The following is a 17,613-nucleotide window of genomic DNA, read 5'->3' as shown; positions in this document are numbered from 1 at the left end:
TAATATTATTATTATTGTTTAACCAGAAAAAATATTATTAGTGTTTTTGAATGTTTTGACCAACTAAAAATATTATTAGTATTATTTTAATGAGTTGGTCATTTCAGTAATATATCAAGGAACATGATATAGGAAATGACATATGATTGAAATCTATACTAATAAAAAGTAGGATTTTAAACAACCAATAGAAATTTGACATAAGCTCCTAAGGCCGTGCACATAGGATTTTAAACAACCAATAGAAATTTGACATATCACTTATTAACATTATATACAATTTCCAGAATTTTCTATATTAAGAATTATTTTAAACAACCTATCATGATTTGACATGTCATTCATTAACATTATTTAAATTTACAGATTTTTTTAGTAAAAGAAAAATTTTAAATTTATGGAAATCAAAGAACTAGGCACAATATCCCACATCGGCTAGAAAATTTTTAGACAATGATTTAGAACCAGTATAAATAAGATTAATATGCTTCCAACAACGAATGAGCAGGAAAGCTTGATTTATCAGGCGTCCAAGTTTAAAAGTTTTGTTTGGTTTGATCTGGTTTTTTATTTGATCATATTAAAACTTTAAACAGTTTCAAAAAACTATTATAATATTTAAAAAATTTTAAAGTTTAAATATTATAAATATTGAAACTTTTAAAATTTCTTAGCTTTTAAAAAGCTTTTAAATATTATAAGTTTTAAATTTTAAAAGTTTAAAATATTATAAATATTGAAAAAACTTTAAAGGTTCAAATTTTATATTTTGAAACCTTTTAAAAGTTTAAAATATTATAAATATTGATGCAAAACATAAATTATCTTATTTATCTATATTTGTGCTTTTTATTTCTTATGAACTGTAAAACATATTTTTGTGTATGATTTTAGAGATGAGTTGATATTCTTTCATTAATTTTTTATTTTTGGGTCTAAGGAAGAAGGATTGACATCGCAAGACCTTAATTTGATGTTTGAGTCAAATTTTGAGGTTTAAAGAAGAAAGATGGACGACAAACACACATGTTTTATTAGTTATACATAGGCATGACCATGGTTACGGTTGTCACAGTTAAGATTTATTAACCATCGGTTATAGTTAGAAATTTTTGTAACCTTAACCAGAACCGTTTAACAAACGGTTAAACGGTTACGTTTAAATGCGGTTATAGTTCAAGCGGTTACTGTTATATACGGTTACGGTTATTTGATAATATGATACGGTTGATATTATTTGATGATATAATATCATTGATATTATTTATTTATAATTAATATGTTCTTATAGTGTACTCATATTTCTATATATCATATGATTCATATTAAATAAATAATTATTAGTATATTTTATTATGTTTTTAAAATATTATAAACCAAATAAGGATTTTGGTTTGAGAAGTTTCTAAACGCGTGGATCTAAAACCAAATAAGTATAATGATAAAATTGCCAATAATTGGGTGCATGTGTTGACTACGTTGGTAATCATGAATTTCACAAATTTTATGAGAAAAGAAATGATTTTGTTCTTGGAGTTTGATGGGTTAACAAGTTGTGTGCTAGTCTAAAAAAATGTTTTCAGTGGAAGAATGTGAAGAAGTTGACGAGGAAGAAGAAGAAAAAGAGTATAACGAATAACCAAACGAGAAAAGTTACGATGACAATTAACACAAAATTTGACAATGAAAATGACAAGAAAGAATATGAAGAATAAGAAAACATTGAATAAAAAACATGAAAACATAGGTGGTAGCGATCAATTAAATATGAAAACGAGTTAAATTCATGATTATAAAATTGTTTCGTTTTTCTGATGGTCAAAGAAAATGGTTTAGGATATGTGAGGTCATCAGTTTGATTTGCCTCGCCTAGACGTCAAGTTAAATTTATATTTTTTTTTATTAGATTTGATTTTATAACACAACTGATTTTTGTATTTTAAAAATTGTGTATCTGAAATTTAATTTTTTTATTACTAATTTTAATTTTTTTTATGAGATAATATTTTATTACCGTAATCAATTATATATAATATTAAAATATATCAAATAAACTATTTTAAAACCTAGTAGAGAATAAAGGAAACATGGGACACGCGTCACAAGAGAAAGTTGGAGCCGTTAAACACCATTAGCCACACACGTAGTATTTAAAACACACGTTAGCTCACGCTTCCATTATGCAAAAATATCTGAAATTATGAATTTTCTAGAATTCTCTAGATTGTTGCTGGATGGTGCTTTCCTATGAAGTTGTGTCAAAATTCAAAATAGAGATCATCAAAAATTATACACAAAACGTTTTTTCGCCTAATTAAAATAAATTTAGTTGAATATATATTCTCAAAACTATATACATATAGCTTTTTCTCAGATGAGTATACTCAAAATTTATGGGACTCAAAATAACGTGTGTTTATGGGACTCAAAATATATAACGTGTGTTATATATGGGACTCAAAAATTATTCGTAGACTAAAAATATCATCTAACTAGTAGTACACACACAAACATACGGAACAAACCCCGATTGAGCGTCATCTTTAAGTATGTGGATCTAATCTCGTAACCTTATGTTATATTAATTACTCTTGTTTTTACCTGCTATACAATAGTTGTATTGTTTTGTGATACCCATTAACTTATGGTTTTCTTGGATAGAGAACAAAACTTGTGATTTGATGGAAAATTACAAACATAGGAGGGCCGGTCCAATAAAATATACGGTCCAAAGCGAAGAAAAAAATGTGGCCTCTTTATTAAAAAAAAATTAGTTGACAAAAAAAACTAAATCCTTCAAACTAAATCAAAAAAAAAAACTTACAAAAACTACTTAATTGATGATGAAAAGTACACAATAATGCCTTAGACAACTTGAGGTGATTGTTTTGAAAGAAAAATTTTAGATACGACAGTTGTTTAGGTATTCTAATAAACAATGTTTTATAATAAAACTAATCATATTTTTTCCTTTTTTGTTTAGGTTTAGGAATTAGAATTTTGTGATATTTTAAAAACAATATAAAAAAGAATATAGATATGATATTAATATATATAAAAAAGAGTAAAAAGATGTGGCCTCTTTTATGCTTTACGTATATACAATAAAACACATTACCCATTACATATATATAGCAAAATATGGCTATATGACGCTTTATAGAAAGAAAAAAAAATTGGAGGCCCTAAGCATGGGCTTAGCCCGCCTGTTCTCAGGACCGGCCCTGCAAACATGTAACCCTTTCGTTAATATTTTTGTTAATTAAGTTGTAAAAAGACAACAACGCCATCATTGAAAGAAAAAAAAAACAGGGAAAAGAAAGAAAACAATAGAAAGTTCTAAAAGTAGATAACTATTTGCGGGAAAAATGTCATTTAAATCATGAATTTTTAAATTTTGGCCATTTAAATCATGAACTTTGTTGTAGGCCATTTAAAACATCAACTTTTGTTGATTAGCGTTTTTAAACATTAAGTTTCGTTGACCAAGCCAAAAAAGACATGACGTTAAATCCGATAATTGACCTACTAACAGACGTTACTATGCCATTAATCACTCCGTTACTAACAAAACGACGTCTTTTTAATGAAAGTTTTAATCTACTTTAATCTACTTTAAACGGGGATAAGCAACAAATGATGGTAACAAAACTTTTTCCCCAAAAAAGGAACATTGTCTCTCTTCTCTGTCTGAACAAAGTATTAAAGGTTTTTCGTGAGAGAAAAATCGAAAATTAAAGGTTTTGCGAAAGTTACAGTTGTGTGAAAACAGTTTCAAAGTGTCCATTGATAGTTTCTATCTTAACAAAAAAAAAAAGTTAGATACCCACTTTTTATGGGCTTTAAAAGCATGTTAGAGGGAAGACACATAGTATTGAATAACCTGAGAGCCCTAACGATGTCAGTCTTCTCTCCCACTCAGTGTTTTTGAATTATAGGGGAGAGGAATTGCGTTCAAGCTTCGTGAGCCACCTGATTGATGCATTTGAAAGGAATGCGGTAAACTTCTTCGTAGACAGACACGAGCAAAGAGGCAAAGACATCAAAAATCTCGTTATACGGATCAGAGAATCGAGGATCGCGCTGGCAATCTTCTCTCCCAGGTTTGTAGTTTCTTTTCACGTCCTATGAGCCTTACAATTCAAGAATTGTCATCATTCATTCTCGTGTTAACGTTACATGTTTAAGGTATGCGGAGTCGCCGTGGTGTATGGATGAATTGGTGACAATGAAGAAACTTGCAGATCAAGGAAAGCTTCTTGTCATTCCAATCTTTTACAATGTGGAGCCAGAAGACATAAGAAATCAAACAGGTGAGTTTGGTGACAACTTCTGGACCCTCGCCAAGTGTTCGACTGGAGATCAGATCAAGAATTGGAAAGAAGCTTTCCAATGTATCTCTGAGAAGATGGGTTTGTCACTGAGAGCCAAAAGGTGCTTTTCCACTCACACTCACTACAGCTTCTTCTTCTTCTTTTATATTGTCTCTTCTTTTAACTTGCTTCGAAATATGAAGGATATTTGATGGACTAATTAAAGTGTACATTTTTCTTTAAATTTTTTTGTTGACAGCTCTGAAGCCGATTTTGTTAAGAAAATTGTTACGGAGGTTCACAAAGCTACAGAAGCAATTGGAAAGGAAGAAGAAAATCAGTTTAGAAAAGAAAAAGAGAAAGGTCGGGAAATGCAATTAATGCCAATACGATCACGAATTTGAGAAGAGCAAAACCAAAAAGTAGAATAGGGCTGGGCAAAATAACCGATAACCAAATAACCGACCGAAACCGAACTGAAAAAAACCAAACCGAACCGAACCGAAATTCTTCAAATACCCGAATGGTTAGTAAAAATCTATATCCAAACTAACTGAAACCGAACCGAACCGAACCGACAATTAAATGGTTAACCGAAATATCCGAAAACCTAGAAGATATCAAATATTATATACTTAATATTATGCAAAACTATAAAATAAACTTAAAATATAAATTATTTCTAGATTCAAAACAATTAAATATTTTAAATAATCAATATATGTAAATGTTATTATTTTGAATTTACAAAGTTAAATACTATTTTGTAAAATTGAATCCATATTTTTCCCTTTTTTGTATTTTTGTTATTGTATATTTGGTTAATTTTGGTTATATTCGGTTAGTTTTGGTTATATTTGGTTTATTTGGTTAATGTTAATATAATTTATGTTAGTTATGGTTATTTATTTAAATAACCAAACCGAAACCGAACCGAAAGAAACCGAACCGAAATTTCAAAAATATCCAAATGATTACTATATTACTATATCCAAAATAACCGAAACCGAATACAATCGAACCGAAACCGAATGGTTAACCGAATGCCCAGGCCTAAAGTAGAACATAAACGTTACTATCTGGATATATAGTTGTACTTTGTTTCCTAGATATATTGGCTCGATTGGTTAGGGACTTCTAAGTGTAAGTTTTTCGTTTGTAGATTTATTTTCTAGCTCTACAATTTTGGTTGTGAATTCTCTGAAAAAAAAAGTCATTTAGAAAAACTATTGAGAAAATAACGAGAGATGGAACACACGAAATATATATCTGTACAAAAAATATTATTGAGTATCATAGTTAATACAATGTACATTTCCTCTTATAGAAGTAGAAGCAGACTTTTGACAAAAAAAAAAAAAAAAAAAAAAAAAGAAGTAGAAGCAGACCTAGTTTTTTAAGTAACAAAAACATTTTTTTTTTGGGTAAGGAACAAAAAAGATAAATGTGCTACTCTAAAAGTACTCTATAGTACTACTCTATAATATTGACAAATACTCCCTCCTGTTTTGTTTAGTTGTCGTTATTGAGTAAAAATTTTGTTTTATAATAGTTGTTGTCTTAAATTTTTAATGCATACATATAATAAAATATGATAAAAATATAAATTTTATCTCAATTAATTTAATATATTAACTAATAAAAATTTTAAAATATATATTTAAAAAGAGTTTAATAAAAAATTTAGTTCTTTTATTAATTTGTGTGAAAAAAAAATTTAAACAACAAGTAATTTAATGGAATAAGTATATATGTAGATATAATGCTAAAAAGAATAAAATAGATACATTAATGGATAAATATAGAAAAAGAAAATAATGGTGAAAGCAAAAATGAATAGATTCTACACGTGTGTAATTGTATGTGATAAAAAAGTACCGAAAGAAGTATTATGAATGATTCTTTTGTTCGTATCTGCTTCCTTTTGTTAATTTAGTTTTTCATCTTTTTTTTTTTCACAAATGATATATATTGATTAAGGAAAATCATTACAGAGAGTTTGAAACAGCCAATTTGGCACAAAAACAGAATCAGAGTAATATTGTTTATCAGTACAGCCAAATTTAGCTAAGACATGTGCCACTTTATTACTTTCTCTCCTAGTGAATTCAAAGGAAATTTGATGGAATTTAGAAGACCAAGTTCTTATGTCATTGAGGAGATTTAATAGAGAAATGTTCAGGGTTTGTCCGTTAACCAATTTGATCAAGACTTCACAATCTCCTTCAAATATCACTGATTGATATCCCTTAATCCAGGCTTGCTGCATAGCAATGAGAAGACTTTTTGTTTCAGCTTCTAAATGTGATCCAGCATGACTTAATCTTGTTGCCCCCCATGCCTTTGCTTCCCCTTGAGGGTTCCTAAACATCCAGCCGCTTGTTGCCTGATGAGTATGTAAATCATAACTAGCATCGAAATTGCATTTAAGATACGGTTGCAGTGGAGGTGACCAACGATTGTTGTTTGTTACATCAGTGGTCTGTCTTATCGCCGAAGGTTTTAAGTGTGTGATCCATTCCTTTGTATCCGACCTTGATAGTAACACAGTTTTTGATGGGCTCTCACCGTAGTAATTAAAAACCTGGTTGTTCCTTGCTTTCCAGATCCGCCAGAGTAGAAGAAACGGCAGAATAGAGTCAAATATATTGACATTCTGTGAAGAGTGGGAAACAAGTTGATTGATGATGTCCTCTATAGATACTGGTAAATCATTGATGTTTAGAGCATTGGTGTTTGAGAATCTCCAGGCCAATTTTGCGAAAGGACATGAGAATAGTGCATGGTGGATAGTTTCCTCTGTTTGATGACATCATGAACACACCGGATCAATATTCATACCCCTTGTCCGCAGTCTTGTTTTTGTTGGTATAGCTTGTGAAATAATGCGCCAGAGAAAGTGTTTTATTTTGGGAAGAAGTTTGAGTTTCCAAATTTTGTTTTTTAGTTCTACCGAGCCATGTGGTATGTTGGGTATGACTCCTGGATCGAAAGGATAGTGTGTAATAAACCAGTAGCCGATTTTGACTGTATATTCTCCCGAACGCGTATAGTTCCAAATAAGTTTGTCAGGATGTTCTCCTTGAGAAAGATAAATGTTTTTGATTAGAACTTCCTCTGTCTGATCGACCAAAGATGATAATTGGTATGTGTCCCATGATCTAAACCCTCTATCATTGGAAATTACATTCTCTAGTAGCATATCTGGTTGTGGTGATCTTGTTTGAACTGTTCTTGGGGGATGAGTGTCAAGAAAGTTATCTACTCCTAGACGTATTGTTTTACCATCACCTACAATATACCGTGATCCCTTTTTTAGTAGCTCCAGACCAATTAGAATGGAAGAACAACCATATGACTGATTCTTTCTTTCTTTCGCATCCAGAATGGACTCGTCCCTATAGTATCGATGCTTCATAATTCGTGCAAAGAGAGAGTTAGGATATTGGATTAAACGCCATGCCTCCTTGGCCAAGAGAGCATCATTAAATTTTGCTAAATCCCTGAAACCCAAACCCCCTTCCTTCTTTGGTGTTTGTAATTTTTTCCAGGCAATCCAGGGAATACTTCGTTGATTTGAGTTCTTTTCCCACCAAAATTGCATTAGAAGAGATTCAATTTCTGCAGTTATTCCTACTGGCAACTTGAAACAACTCATAGCGTAGACCGACATAGAGAGAGCCACTGAGTTTAACATGATTTCCTTACCTGCAGGAGATAGTTTTTTTGCTGTCCATCCCGAAGTGCGTTGTTGAACTCTGTTTACTATATATTCAAACATTTCTTTCTTTTTGCGGCCAAATTTTTCCGGGAGACCTAGGTATTTGCCACCTCCACCATGATTGGGGATATCTAAGATTGACTTCAGTCTAGTTTGAGTGTTTGCAAAGACACGACTACCAAAAGTGATCATTGATTTGGAGGTGTTAATCTTTTGGCCCGAGTAGTATTCGTAAATGTCAAAAACATCTTTCAAAGCTTGGCTGTTTTTGTTATTTGCACGACAGAAGAATAAGCAGTCGTCTTCAAACTGTAAATGCGTGATACCTGCAGCACCATTTCATCATCTATATTAACATTTTTGAAGTACATTTTGTGTTATGCCCTTTAGGTATTACTTATTTAATTTTTTTTTACAACATTAACCCCTAAACAATTTCCAAAAATAACATTGCACAGAAACTCATTTCCTAAAACATTTAAATCGAACTAATTTTGTTACATTTATTCGCATAAAATCTAGACAACATCTATACATTTTGATTTTTCCAAAAACTACTCTACCCATTAAAATTTTATTCCCATAAAATATTTAGAGATAATATAATCTCTCAAATTTAAAGGATATAATCGATTTTTCATAACAAAAAATTTACCAGTCCCATAATTATTTTGACATTAATAAAGTTCCTAAAAATGACAACCCAAATTTCTAATTATTAGAAAACCAGTATTCCCAAATACATTTAATTCAGTATATATACATTTTTGAAGTACATTTTGGGTTCTACTCACCAAATTTTTATATACTGACTATAAATATGGTCATCGGTGAATTGGTGATCTATATCATTATTCTCAATGCTTTAGTTTTTTTGGGTATTTTTTTCAAAACGGATAGATATTTGCAAAACGAAGGTTTATGTGAATTTCTTTTCGTTTTCGTGTATTTTTTTGTTTGTCGTTTGTTGTTAATCCTCTTTTTTTTCCTTCTTTGGCTTGGTCTTCTTTAGAACCCAAGATAGATCTCTATATTTACATTAAAAAAAAAATTATATACAAAAAAAAAGAGGTCTTCTTTGGCTTGGTTTTTATATATGTATTTACATAAAAAAAATTTACTTCTGACATATCGCTATATTGTTCTACATAAAAAAAACACAATTATGCAGTGTACCATGAGTCAAAACCTAAATAATATTTTAACATCTATATTACAAATAAAAAAACCTTATCATTTTATTTAAAAAACATAAAGTTATATATAATAAATTAAAATCGTCTCAGTAAATCAAATAAATATTGATAACTTGGAAAAAACTAAAAATTAATAAAACAATAACAAAATAACAAACAAATACAATATAAATTTCAATTTTATAAATTATAGTCCTGCGGTATACCGCGGGTTAAATCCTAGTTAGATAATAAAAAAGGAGAAAACATCTCAAAACTCCCTATTGGAGTAAAACAAATCCCTTATCTCCTTTCTGAATTTATATACCCCTTACAAGTTTAATGAAATGTGATCTGACGATTTTTCCCTTTTTAATTTTTAGATTTAATTTTAAAAAAAAAAAAAAAAAAAAAAAAAAAAAAAAAAAACAACATTCGCGCATTCTCCGTCACCGTCAAAATTTCTCCGCCACCGTCAAGCTATTCATCACTGGCGAAACAGAACTTGTTGTTATTTTGTCTCATCTTCACCTCGTCGCAATATCACCTGCTCTAAACTTCAAGTTCTTTACCTCCAAACTTTGGTTTTAGATTTGCAAATTGAAGATTTGATTATGCACATTATTTTAGGTATTTGGTCATGGTTTATGGGTCGTTTAGGACTTTTAATTGCTAACAAATAGATTTTAGTAGTTGAATCGTACAATAGATTAGCACCCAAAACCATCCAATCTAAGATCTTGCGATAGGAGAACTAGGTAAAACTAGTATAACTAGTAAAACTGGTAGAATTGGTATAACTCTTATAATAAAGTTGAATATCCATAAAATGATTTTTAAAGAAAACCTAAGAATGTGTGTACTAGTAAACGTCAGAAAATAATGTTTAAATGTTTAAATGTTTACTAGCAATTATTTTTTTTTTAAATATAAATTTTGGGTTGTTATGAAAGTACCTAAACAAGTTGTTCCTTATATTTTAAGGTTACTTTGTAAATAATAACCAAATTAGGATGACAAAGTTATAGAATTGTAGGTTTTAAACATATGATTGCATAAAAAACTCATATGTTAATAGACTTCAATCAACGGTGAAACTGAAAAATATAATTTTAAGAGTGGGTAAAACTAATTAAATGAAAAAACCCCCAAAGTACAACTATTTGCAATTTTGGTAAAACTATTATACTTAGTATAACTATATGTAAACACTAAGTGTGAACACACACGTGGCAATACGATTAGATTTTTTTTTTTACTTTTTTTTTTCAGATGCGCAGGTTTTTTTTTCTCTACAACAAACAGTTAATTACAAATAAAATCCAACTAGTTTCATCTAGTTTTACCATTATTACTTAAAACCCAGAAATTCAATTCTGAATGAAATCCAGAACAAACAAATCATGATTCTCTTTGTAACCAAAATAAATGAATTTTATCTAGTTTTACTTGTTCAATCAAATTCAACTACTTATCGTTTATGGAGTCACTTACGGTTGGCTTGTACTTTTTCCCGACTTGGTTCCCGAGTTTGAACTTACCGTAACATTATTTCCTTCTCTTTCTTCTTATTGAGGTGGTTTCAGAGATCGTTCATCGTCGCCATTTCTCAAGTGCTGTTCATCACCGCAGTTGTTTCTACTTACATTGAGTTGTTCATCGCCACTGTATTTCAGAGTTTTTTCACGCCATTGTTGAGTTGTTCATCGCCACCGTTGTTTCTACATACCATTTGAGTTGTTGGCTCGTCGTTGATTAGTTCACCGCGAATGCTGTTGAAATCATTTCATCTCTACACTAATCAATGATTTAAATTATCTGATTTACCGAATCTAATTTCAAATACAAACATAAACCCAAAAGTCACAAACCATTTCCTCTCAGCACTAGTGAGCGGAGGATTCAAATTCTCAAGTGCTTTTCATCGTCGTCGATGAGTTGTTAATCGTCTTAGTTGAGTCGTTCATTGCCGACATTGTTTCTACTTACCATTGAGTCGTTCTATGATATGATCATGAGACCATCCAAGACGACCCTTGAGTCTTTTTCAACACTAACGAAGTCAAAGATCAACTTTTCCAGCCAAACTACTATTTGGTATACATTCTTACCTCATCTAGAGCATATCTCAGAGTGGAATCAGTCTAATCAGAGTTCGGATGAAGGAGATATTCATTTTACAAATCAGGTGAACGCATGGCTAGGCGACATCGACCTACGAGCAATCAAAGGAGGATTCCGATCAATCCAGACGTATTCAAGGTATGAACCAATCTGTTATGGAATCTTGATTCATCATGGAATCACTGAGAATTGGAATCACATCAAAAGCAGTTCATACTTGAAAGATATGGATATTTCAAGTCAGTGGATCTGTCCTAGTCCCAGTTTCGCGTCCGAGTCAAAGATTATGTTACACAGACCAACTCAGCCACAATTTCGACACGAAATCAGTTGTAGGATGTCAATGGATCTCTTGTGTTTCCAACAAACCCAGGAACACAATATTTGGCCAACAAACCACAAGGTTATGCCCCATTTGCCAAAGGAGGTCAATCTAGTTCTACACTTGAAGAGTTTTAGGTCCAATTGGTTTAGGACCTTCCAGAATTATGTATGGCACCCAGGAGTGATTTCTACTAAGCCCAAGGTGAAGAAATGATACAGCCTATGTTGTTTCTCATCAGCAAACTGGACCAAGGAGTCAAAACAAAGAGAAGATCAAGGAGACACTTAATGGGCTAATACAAGAGCTTATGGCCAAAGAGAGCATGAAAAATTATATGGGGATGATGTCTATCAATTTCAGCTCAGTTTGAGTCTTATTCAAGTCCAGGAAAGCCCAAAATAATCACTCTATTTTGTGGTCAAAGAGAAGTGACGAAAATTAAAGTTCAACTCACCTTGGGAAGGACACCTTGGGAAGACAAAATTCAAGAGTCGAATCTTCATTCAACCATCTATCTTTATTGTTTTTAGTTCCAAGAATAATATTTGGCTTTGTTACCAAGTTTTTTTATCCTATATAAACTCATGTAAGAGTAAAGAAATAATCAACAAACCAACTTTTTATAAAACCTTTTTTTTTCTTTGAGAGTGATCTCTTCTGTTCTTTATGAACAAAACTGATTGCTTGGTGTGATTCCAACAATCAAAACCGATTACTTGGTGCGATTCCAATAGTCAAAACTCGATCTCCTTGGTGCGAGGCTGAGAGATCCGATCTTTTTGGTGTGAGGCTGAAAGATCAAACCGGTATATCAAGAGTCTTTCTGAAACTCTTGTGCGACCATTCATTCCATCATCCTTATTCTGGAGGCTTCATCGTCTTTAGAGTCAAGGTGTATCTATCTACCAACTCGAAGGTGCCGATTCCTTGGGAGGTTCATATCATTCTGGAGTTTCTATCGCTGAGTCTTTCGCCGCCGGTTTTTCTTCCGGGATTGGTTAAAGAGATCGCTCGTCGTTGAGTTGTTCATCGCGGCCGTTGTTTCCACATACCATTGAGTTTTTCACTGCGAATGTTGTTAAATCCATTTCATCTCAACACTACTATAGGATCCTAATTCCATAATTTAACGACTAGTTTTACCGAGTTATATTAGTTTTATATATAAAATTTTACTAGTTTTATCTAGTTCTACTAATATTTCAAAATCACACTAGTTTTACCTAGTTATACTAGTATTACTATTCAGAAATTCAAATACGAACATAAATCAAGAATTGAAAAATTCACAATTTTGCTATAAAAAACAATAGAAAGGAGAGAGAAGGAGGATCTCTCAAGAGAGGAGTGAGAAAGGAGGAATATAGTTTTGATTTTAGTTTTAGGGGATTGCTCAATAAAAAAGGCTTTTCCAATTAAAAGAACACGATCAATTGAATCTCTTTTTGAAATATCTTAACATGGCTGTGGACTTACGAATTTTAATTAGATTAATATGGCTGTAGAAAAACTAGGGCGTATACTGCTTATAAATGATAATGTGTAATATCGGCGATAGTATATCGTAGACTCGAGATAGAAAATAATCAACTAAATTTCAGAATAATATGTATTATGTTTTGAATACGTGAAAATAAATCTTACAAATCTAGAACTTTTTAACCTTAATATAATATGACTAATTGTGGTATTTTTAAATTACGTTTCAAAGATATAATTAAATATGTTATTTGAAGTATATATTACTTCTTGGATTTTTATGGTTATTTCATTAAAAAAAAATTGTAGGATCGTTAATAAAAAAAATTATTGTGGTTTAAGGCCGTATGTTAGAAATCAAAAACATGTAATTTTAAAACTGAAGCGCTTGTTGTAAAAAAAAAAATTGTATGAATAAAATTTTACATTTATTTAAAAAAAAACTGATCATATAGAAACAGAAAAACATATCTTTATTTCATTTTGAGGAGAATGTAGTAATATACGAAGAAATCAAATTCTTTTGACTTTCTACAACTTTAAAGTTTTTTCAATATTTATTTGCATTGTTAGTTTATTATCATATCAAGAGGTAGGGGTCCCTCCTACGGGAAAAATATTATGGTTTCACACCTACGTAAAAAGTGGTTTCCACACCACACAAAAAAATATCTTCTTCTTACTTTTAAACGTTCTAAATGTTTTTAAACTATTAATTATCCTATATATGATCTTCATCTTTTTTTTTTTTTTTTTTGATCAACTGATGTTATATTAGAGCATGAAGTTTTGTTTGTTACGATTACAATTAGCGAAAGGGATCTAAATCTGATAACTTACATCCCCACATCACTTTCGACTTCCTTAGAACCACTCTACCTACTTAGAGGGGGTATGTACTGGCTTTGGCACTACTACTTGGTCGGATCAATCTCACTCTCGAAATTGGAAAGAATCAACGCTTTACAGAAAAAGGTATAGTTAAACTACAACCAAAAAAACTCAAGATCAAACAGGGAGAGAATTCCTTTCTTCCATAAAGACGTGATGCAGCCAAACCGGGTGATCCGTAGCAACATACGAGTTCAGCCTGCCATCCGTTGTAACACTTTTTGCGATTAGAAGAGTTCTTCTGTTTGAAATTAAGTTTTTCAGAAGAATTTTCCAGTCTTTGATAGGAACCAAAGCTGCTTTTACCTCTCCTGCTTGATATCTAAAGGAAGGCCACACAGCAGCCGATCTTCATCTTAATTTAGTTCCGTCACCTAACTATATATCTTAAAAGCAAAATTTTGACAGGAAGACATGAACCAGATAATTGGGGGCTTATGCACTTCGTACCAACACGAATCTCAAAAATGATCACAAAATGTTGTTTTCTTTGCCTTAAAAATGAATCCTTAATTAATTTAAATTAAATCTCTAATGGTCGTTTAGTTTGACTACAGTGCAATCATAGACATGAGCAAATGAGTATGTATGTGCATGTCTACCACTCAGATGAGTTTCTTTTTCTCGAAGAAAGTTTTCAAGTGCCATAATTGTAGACCAGCCACCGATAAACAAACCCCAAACGACAAGACACTTAACCACGCCATCTTCGAGTTTGTGGATCTATTTAGCTCTTGCATTTCTTCTTCCCTGGTACCATACCACCAAACCAAAACACAGTAACAAGTATATGAAGCTCATCATCTCTCTCTCTTAAGACCCAACAAAAAAACAAAGGCCAAAAATGTGTGTCCTTTCATTTGCCTAGTTTACCTTTCCCGAAGATAATACATCTCCTCATGGATGGAATTAACAGTGTCCATTAATTTCTTAACCTCATAATCCATCATCTACAGAAACAACATCAAATTAAAGATTGAACAACAACCAGGTCAACAAAGCAACCTTAAAAAACTACAAGCATTCTACAAGATCTTCTTTCATTACTAGACAGTTAGTTGTAGCTTTTGGATCATAAGCATGAAAAATGGCATAAATGCGCTCAAATTTCAATTTCAATAAGCCAGACCCACACTAAAAGAACCTTTAAAAACCAAAAGTATAAAGGCCACTTACTAAAACTTGGCTCTTCTTAGCCACATTGGTCCACTCCTTAGAGTGAACACCAGACTTCCAATCAAAATCAATGGTCAACGTCGTCTCCGGCTTGTGATCAACGGCTGTGATACACGTAATGTAATCCCCAGTCTCAGACGCTGTAAACGAAAACTGACCAGCCTCTACATGATCGGCTTCGTGCAATATCGTCCCTTTTGGCGGCAGCACCTACAATATAGAATAAAAAAAAATCGATGCTAAAAAATAATTAAGGTTGAGATTGATGTGAAATTTATATATACCTTGACGATGATCTTGTGAGAAGAAGGAAGAGGATGATCTTTGTTAGGGTTTACGATGGCGTATTTGCCAATGGACATGGCGTTTTCGTGAATTTCCTCTCCAGTACATTTGGTTCTCCCAGAATTTAACTCGAAATACATTGATAGTGCCCTGGGAGATAACAACGCAATGATCAAAAACAAAATCGAGCTTCGACGAAGATCCATGGCGGCACCACAGAGAGAGAGAAGAGAGAAAGAAAGAAAAAATATGTGCAGTATATGCAAGTTTTTGCCGTTTTCGGTAAGTGCAGATAGGGTCAAAGGTTCTTTGCATACGTGTGACTACTTTATTGGTTAAGACACGTGAAACAAGTCATGGAGACAAGACAATGTTCTCATTCTCGTATGGTCGTACATTAGGTTTCTTTCTTTTTGGACATGTCTCTTGAGCATTTAATGGGCTTTTTATATGGACTAACACTAATAGTATTGGGCTTCGTTTTATAGTGTTAAACTTTGACTTCTCCCCAAATTTTGAATAAACAGACAATTAAAATGAGATAAATGAAAATGATGATTAGCTTGGTGACTAAACTAGTTTGGTTCACACTCGATTAGTTATAATAATTAATAATTTATACTATTAACTGGAGAGCACATTTAAAGATTAAAAAAAATCAAAACATATTTCATTGAGTAACCATTCTAACCAAGAGAAGGTAATATTCTCTGTATTTTTCATATTATTTACTTTGTTACTCCTGCTGCATGATCAACAGTTGCCTATCCTCTATCTCTCTCTTACAAGCCAAAGAAGGAGAGAGAGTTCTTTCTGAGTTGTAGAAAGATTCGCCAGCGATTGACAGAGAGAGATTCGGCGTGGACTGTGACTGGATCGGAGGGAACGACGGCTAGACGACTAGGAGAGACTGGGAATCGATTCAGCAAACAAGGATTTCGATTTCTCTTTTTTTCTCTCTCTAATCACAGAACGTAAATTAAATTTTTTTTTGTTTTTCGGGGTCATCTTCTCTGGCGAGAGAGAAAGAGCAATGGACTCTCCGTTATCAAAAACCGATGCGTCGAAAGAGAAATTTGTGGGTTCACCACGGCCATATACAACGACGGCTGATTCAAATGCGATGAGAGGTTGTGGACTCGCTAATCTTACATGGGTTGGTGTTGATAAAGTGGAGCTTCGTCAAAAGCTAATGATGCGTGAGTATTTCCGTCTAACTATGCGTGACTGTATCAAACTAAAGGATTCAACCAGATTTATGTGTTCAGGCCTGTCCCTATTAATGGTTGTTTTCATTAACCCCAAATCTGGTGGTCATCATGGTCTTATGTTTAAAGAGAAGCTTCAACTGTTGATGAGCGACATTCAGGTTCTGCTCTCACTACTCCAGATCATGTGTTATTCTTGTATCAACTTAATAGCTAATGTGTTAGATCTAGTGCTTTGTTTTCAATTTGGAAGGATGAGTTAAGTTCAAAGATTGAGTATTTTTGGAAATTATTGAGTTGATTGTTGTGGAAGTGATTTGGAGTTGTTGATATTGGAACTTCGTGATGATTCTTTATGGCTGTTGTGATGATTCTTTACAGGTGTTTTACCTTACGGAAGTGAAGCCTCATGAGTTTGTAAGATACGGGTTGGCGTGTTTGGAGATAGTGGCAGCGAAAGGAGATGAATGTGCTAAATAATGCAAAGCAAGGTTGAAGATTATGGTGAGTACACACAACAATATATTTTTAATCTCATGATCTTTACGTTTTTTTAGCAATTAGAAATGTTGACAATGGAATTGGTTCGTTAGAAATGTTGACAAGGCCCTGTTTCAAATAAGGTTGTATGATTTTCGAGTAATGAGACAGAGGTCCATCGACGAGGCTTTCGATTGTGGCTGCGTCAAGCAGGCTGTCGATCCCACATTTGGTTTACCATTCTATTCTATTTTCTAAATTTACGGTTTAACATTCTATTCCATTTTCTGGTCTTGCAAACAATTATTCTATATCATGTTCCTTGGAATGCTATTACCCAATTTGGGTTATGAAGGTAGTATCCTGTAGGGTTTAGTGAACCTTCTTTTTATGTGTTAAATTCAAAATTGTTCTAATATATGTGTAATTCTTCAAA

The 17,613-nt window shown here is 32.3% G+C and overlaps 2 protein-coding genes and 1 pseudogene across 6 annotated transcripts; 2 read left to right on the top strand and 1 right to left on the bottom strand.

The window, feature by feature from the left end:
• Window positions 1–3,898: 3,898 nt before the first annotated feature.
• LOC104783489 (disease resistance protein RBA1 pseudogene) lies at window positions 3,899–4,717 on the top strand (annotated as a pseudogene).
• A 9,795-nt stretch (window positions 4,718–14,512) lies between these two features.
• Window positions 14,513–15,875, bottom strand: LOC104779653 (transmembrane emp24 domain-containing protein p24delta8-like). Its single transcript, XM_010504039.3, has 4 exons — window positions 15,489–15,875; window positions 15,205–15,414; window positions 14,902–14,978; window positions 14,513–14,778 (listed from the first exon to the last, which is right to left on the bottom strand). The coding sequence occupies exons 1-4, from the start codon at window positions 15,693–15,695 to the stop codon at window positions 14,634–14,636; spliced, it is 639 nt and encodes a 212-aa protein (XP_010502341.1). The 5' UTR covers window positions 15,696–15,875; the 3' UTR covers window positions 14,513–14,633.
• Window positions 15,876–16,118: 243 nt separating this feature from the next.
• LOC104779651 (diacylglycerol kinase 3) lies at window positions 16,119–17,613 on the top strand. 5 transcript variants are annotated; one of them, XM_087509793.1, is made up of 4 exons: window positions 16,234–16,688; window positions 16,758–16,858; window positions 17,079–17,201; window positions 17,321–17,613. In XM_087509793.1, exons 1-3 carry the CDS (start codon window positions 16,523–16,525, stop codon window positions 17,175–17,177), a joined length of 366 nt encoding a protein of 121 aa, XP_087365919.1. In that variant the 5' UTR covers window positions 16,234–16,522; the 3' UTR covers window positions 17,178–17,201; window positions 17,321–17,613. The 5 variants fall into 5 exon arrangements, with proteins under 5 accessions (XP_010502338.2, XP_087365919.1, XP_010502337.2 ...); XM_087509792.1 differs by having other exon boundaries at window positions 16,274–16,688; window positions 17,291–17,613; XM_010504036.3 differs by having other exon boundaries at window positions 16,119–16,858.

The sequence above is a fragment of the Camelina sativa genome, chromosome 4, assembly GCF_030686135.1.
Source record: "Camelina sativa cultivar CO46 ecotype springtype chromosome 4, ASM3068613v1".
Classification (NCBI taxonomy): Eukaryota; Viridiplantae; Streptophyta; class Magnoliopsida; order Brassicales; family Brassicaceae; genus Camelina; species Camelina sativa.
This window is presented reverse-complemented; position numbering and strand designations above follow the sequence as displayed.

Coding starts and splice junctions, on each gene's coding strand:
- LOC104779651 (XM_010504036.3), top strand. CDS start 16,523: ATGGACTCTCCGTTATCAAAAACCGATGCGTCGAAAGAGAAATTTGTG. Junction 16,859..17,078: donor TGTTGATGAGCGACATTCAG/GTTCTGCTCTCA, acceptor GATTCTTTACAG/GTGTTTTACCTTACGGAAGT.
- LOC104779653 (XM_010504039.3), bottom strand. CDS start 15,695: ATGGATCTTCGTCGAAGCTCGATTTTGTTTTTGATCATTGCGTTGTTA. Junction 15,415..15,488: donor CTCACAAGATCATCGTCAAG/GTATATATAAAT, acceptor TCTATATTGTAG/GTGCTGCCGCCAAAAGGGAC. Junction 14,979..15,204: donor CTAAGAAGAGCCAAGTTTTA/GTAAGTGGCCTT, acceptor TTGTTTCTGTAG/ATGATGGATTATGAGGTTAA.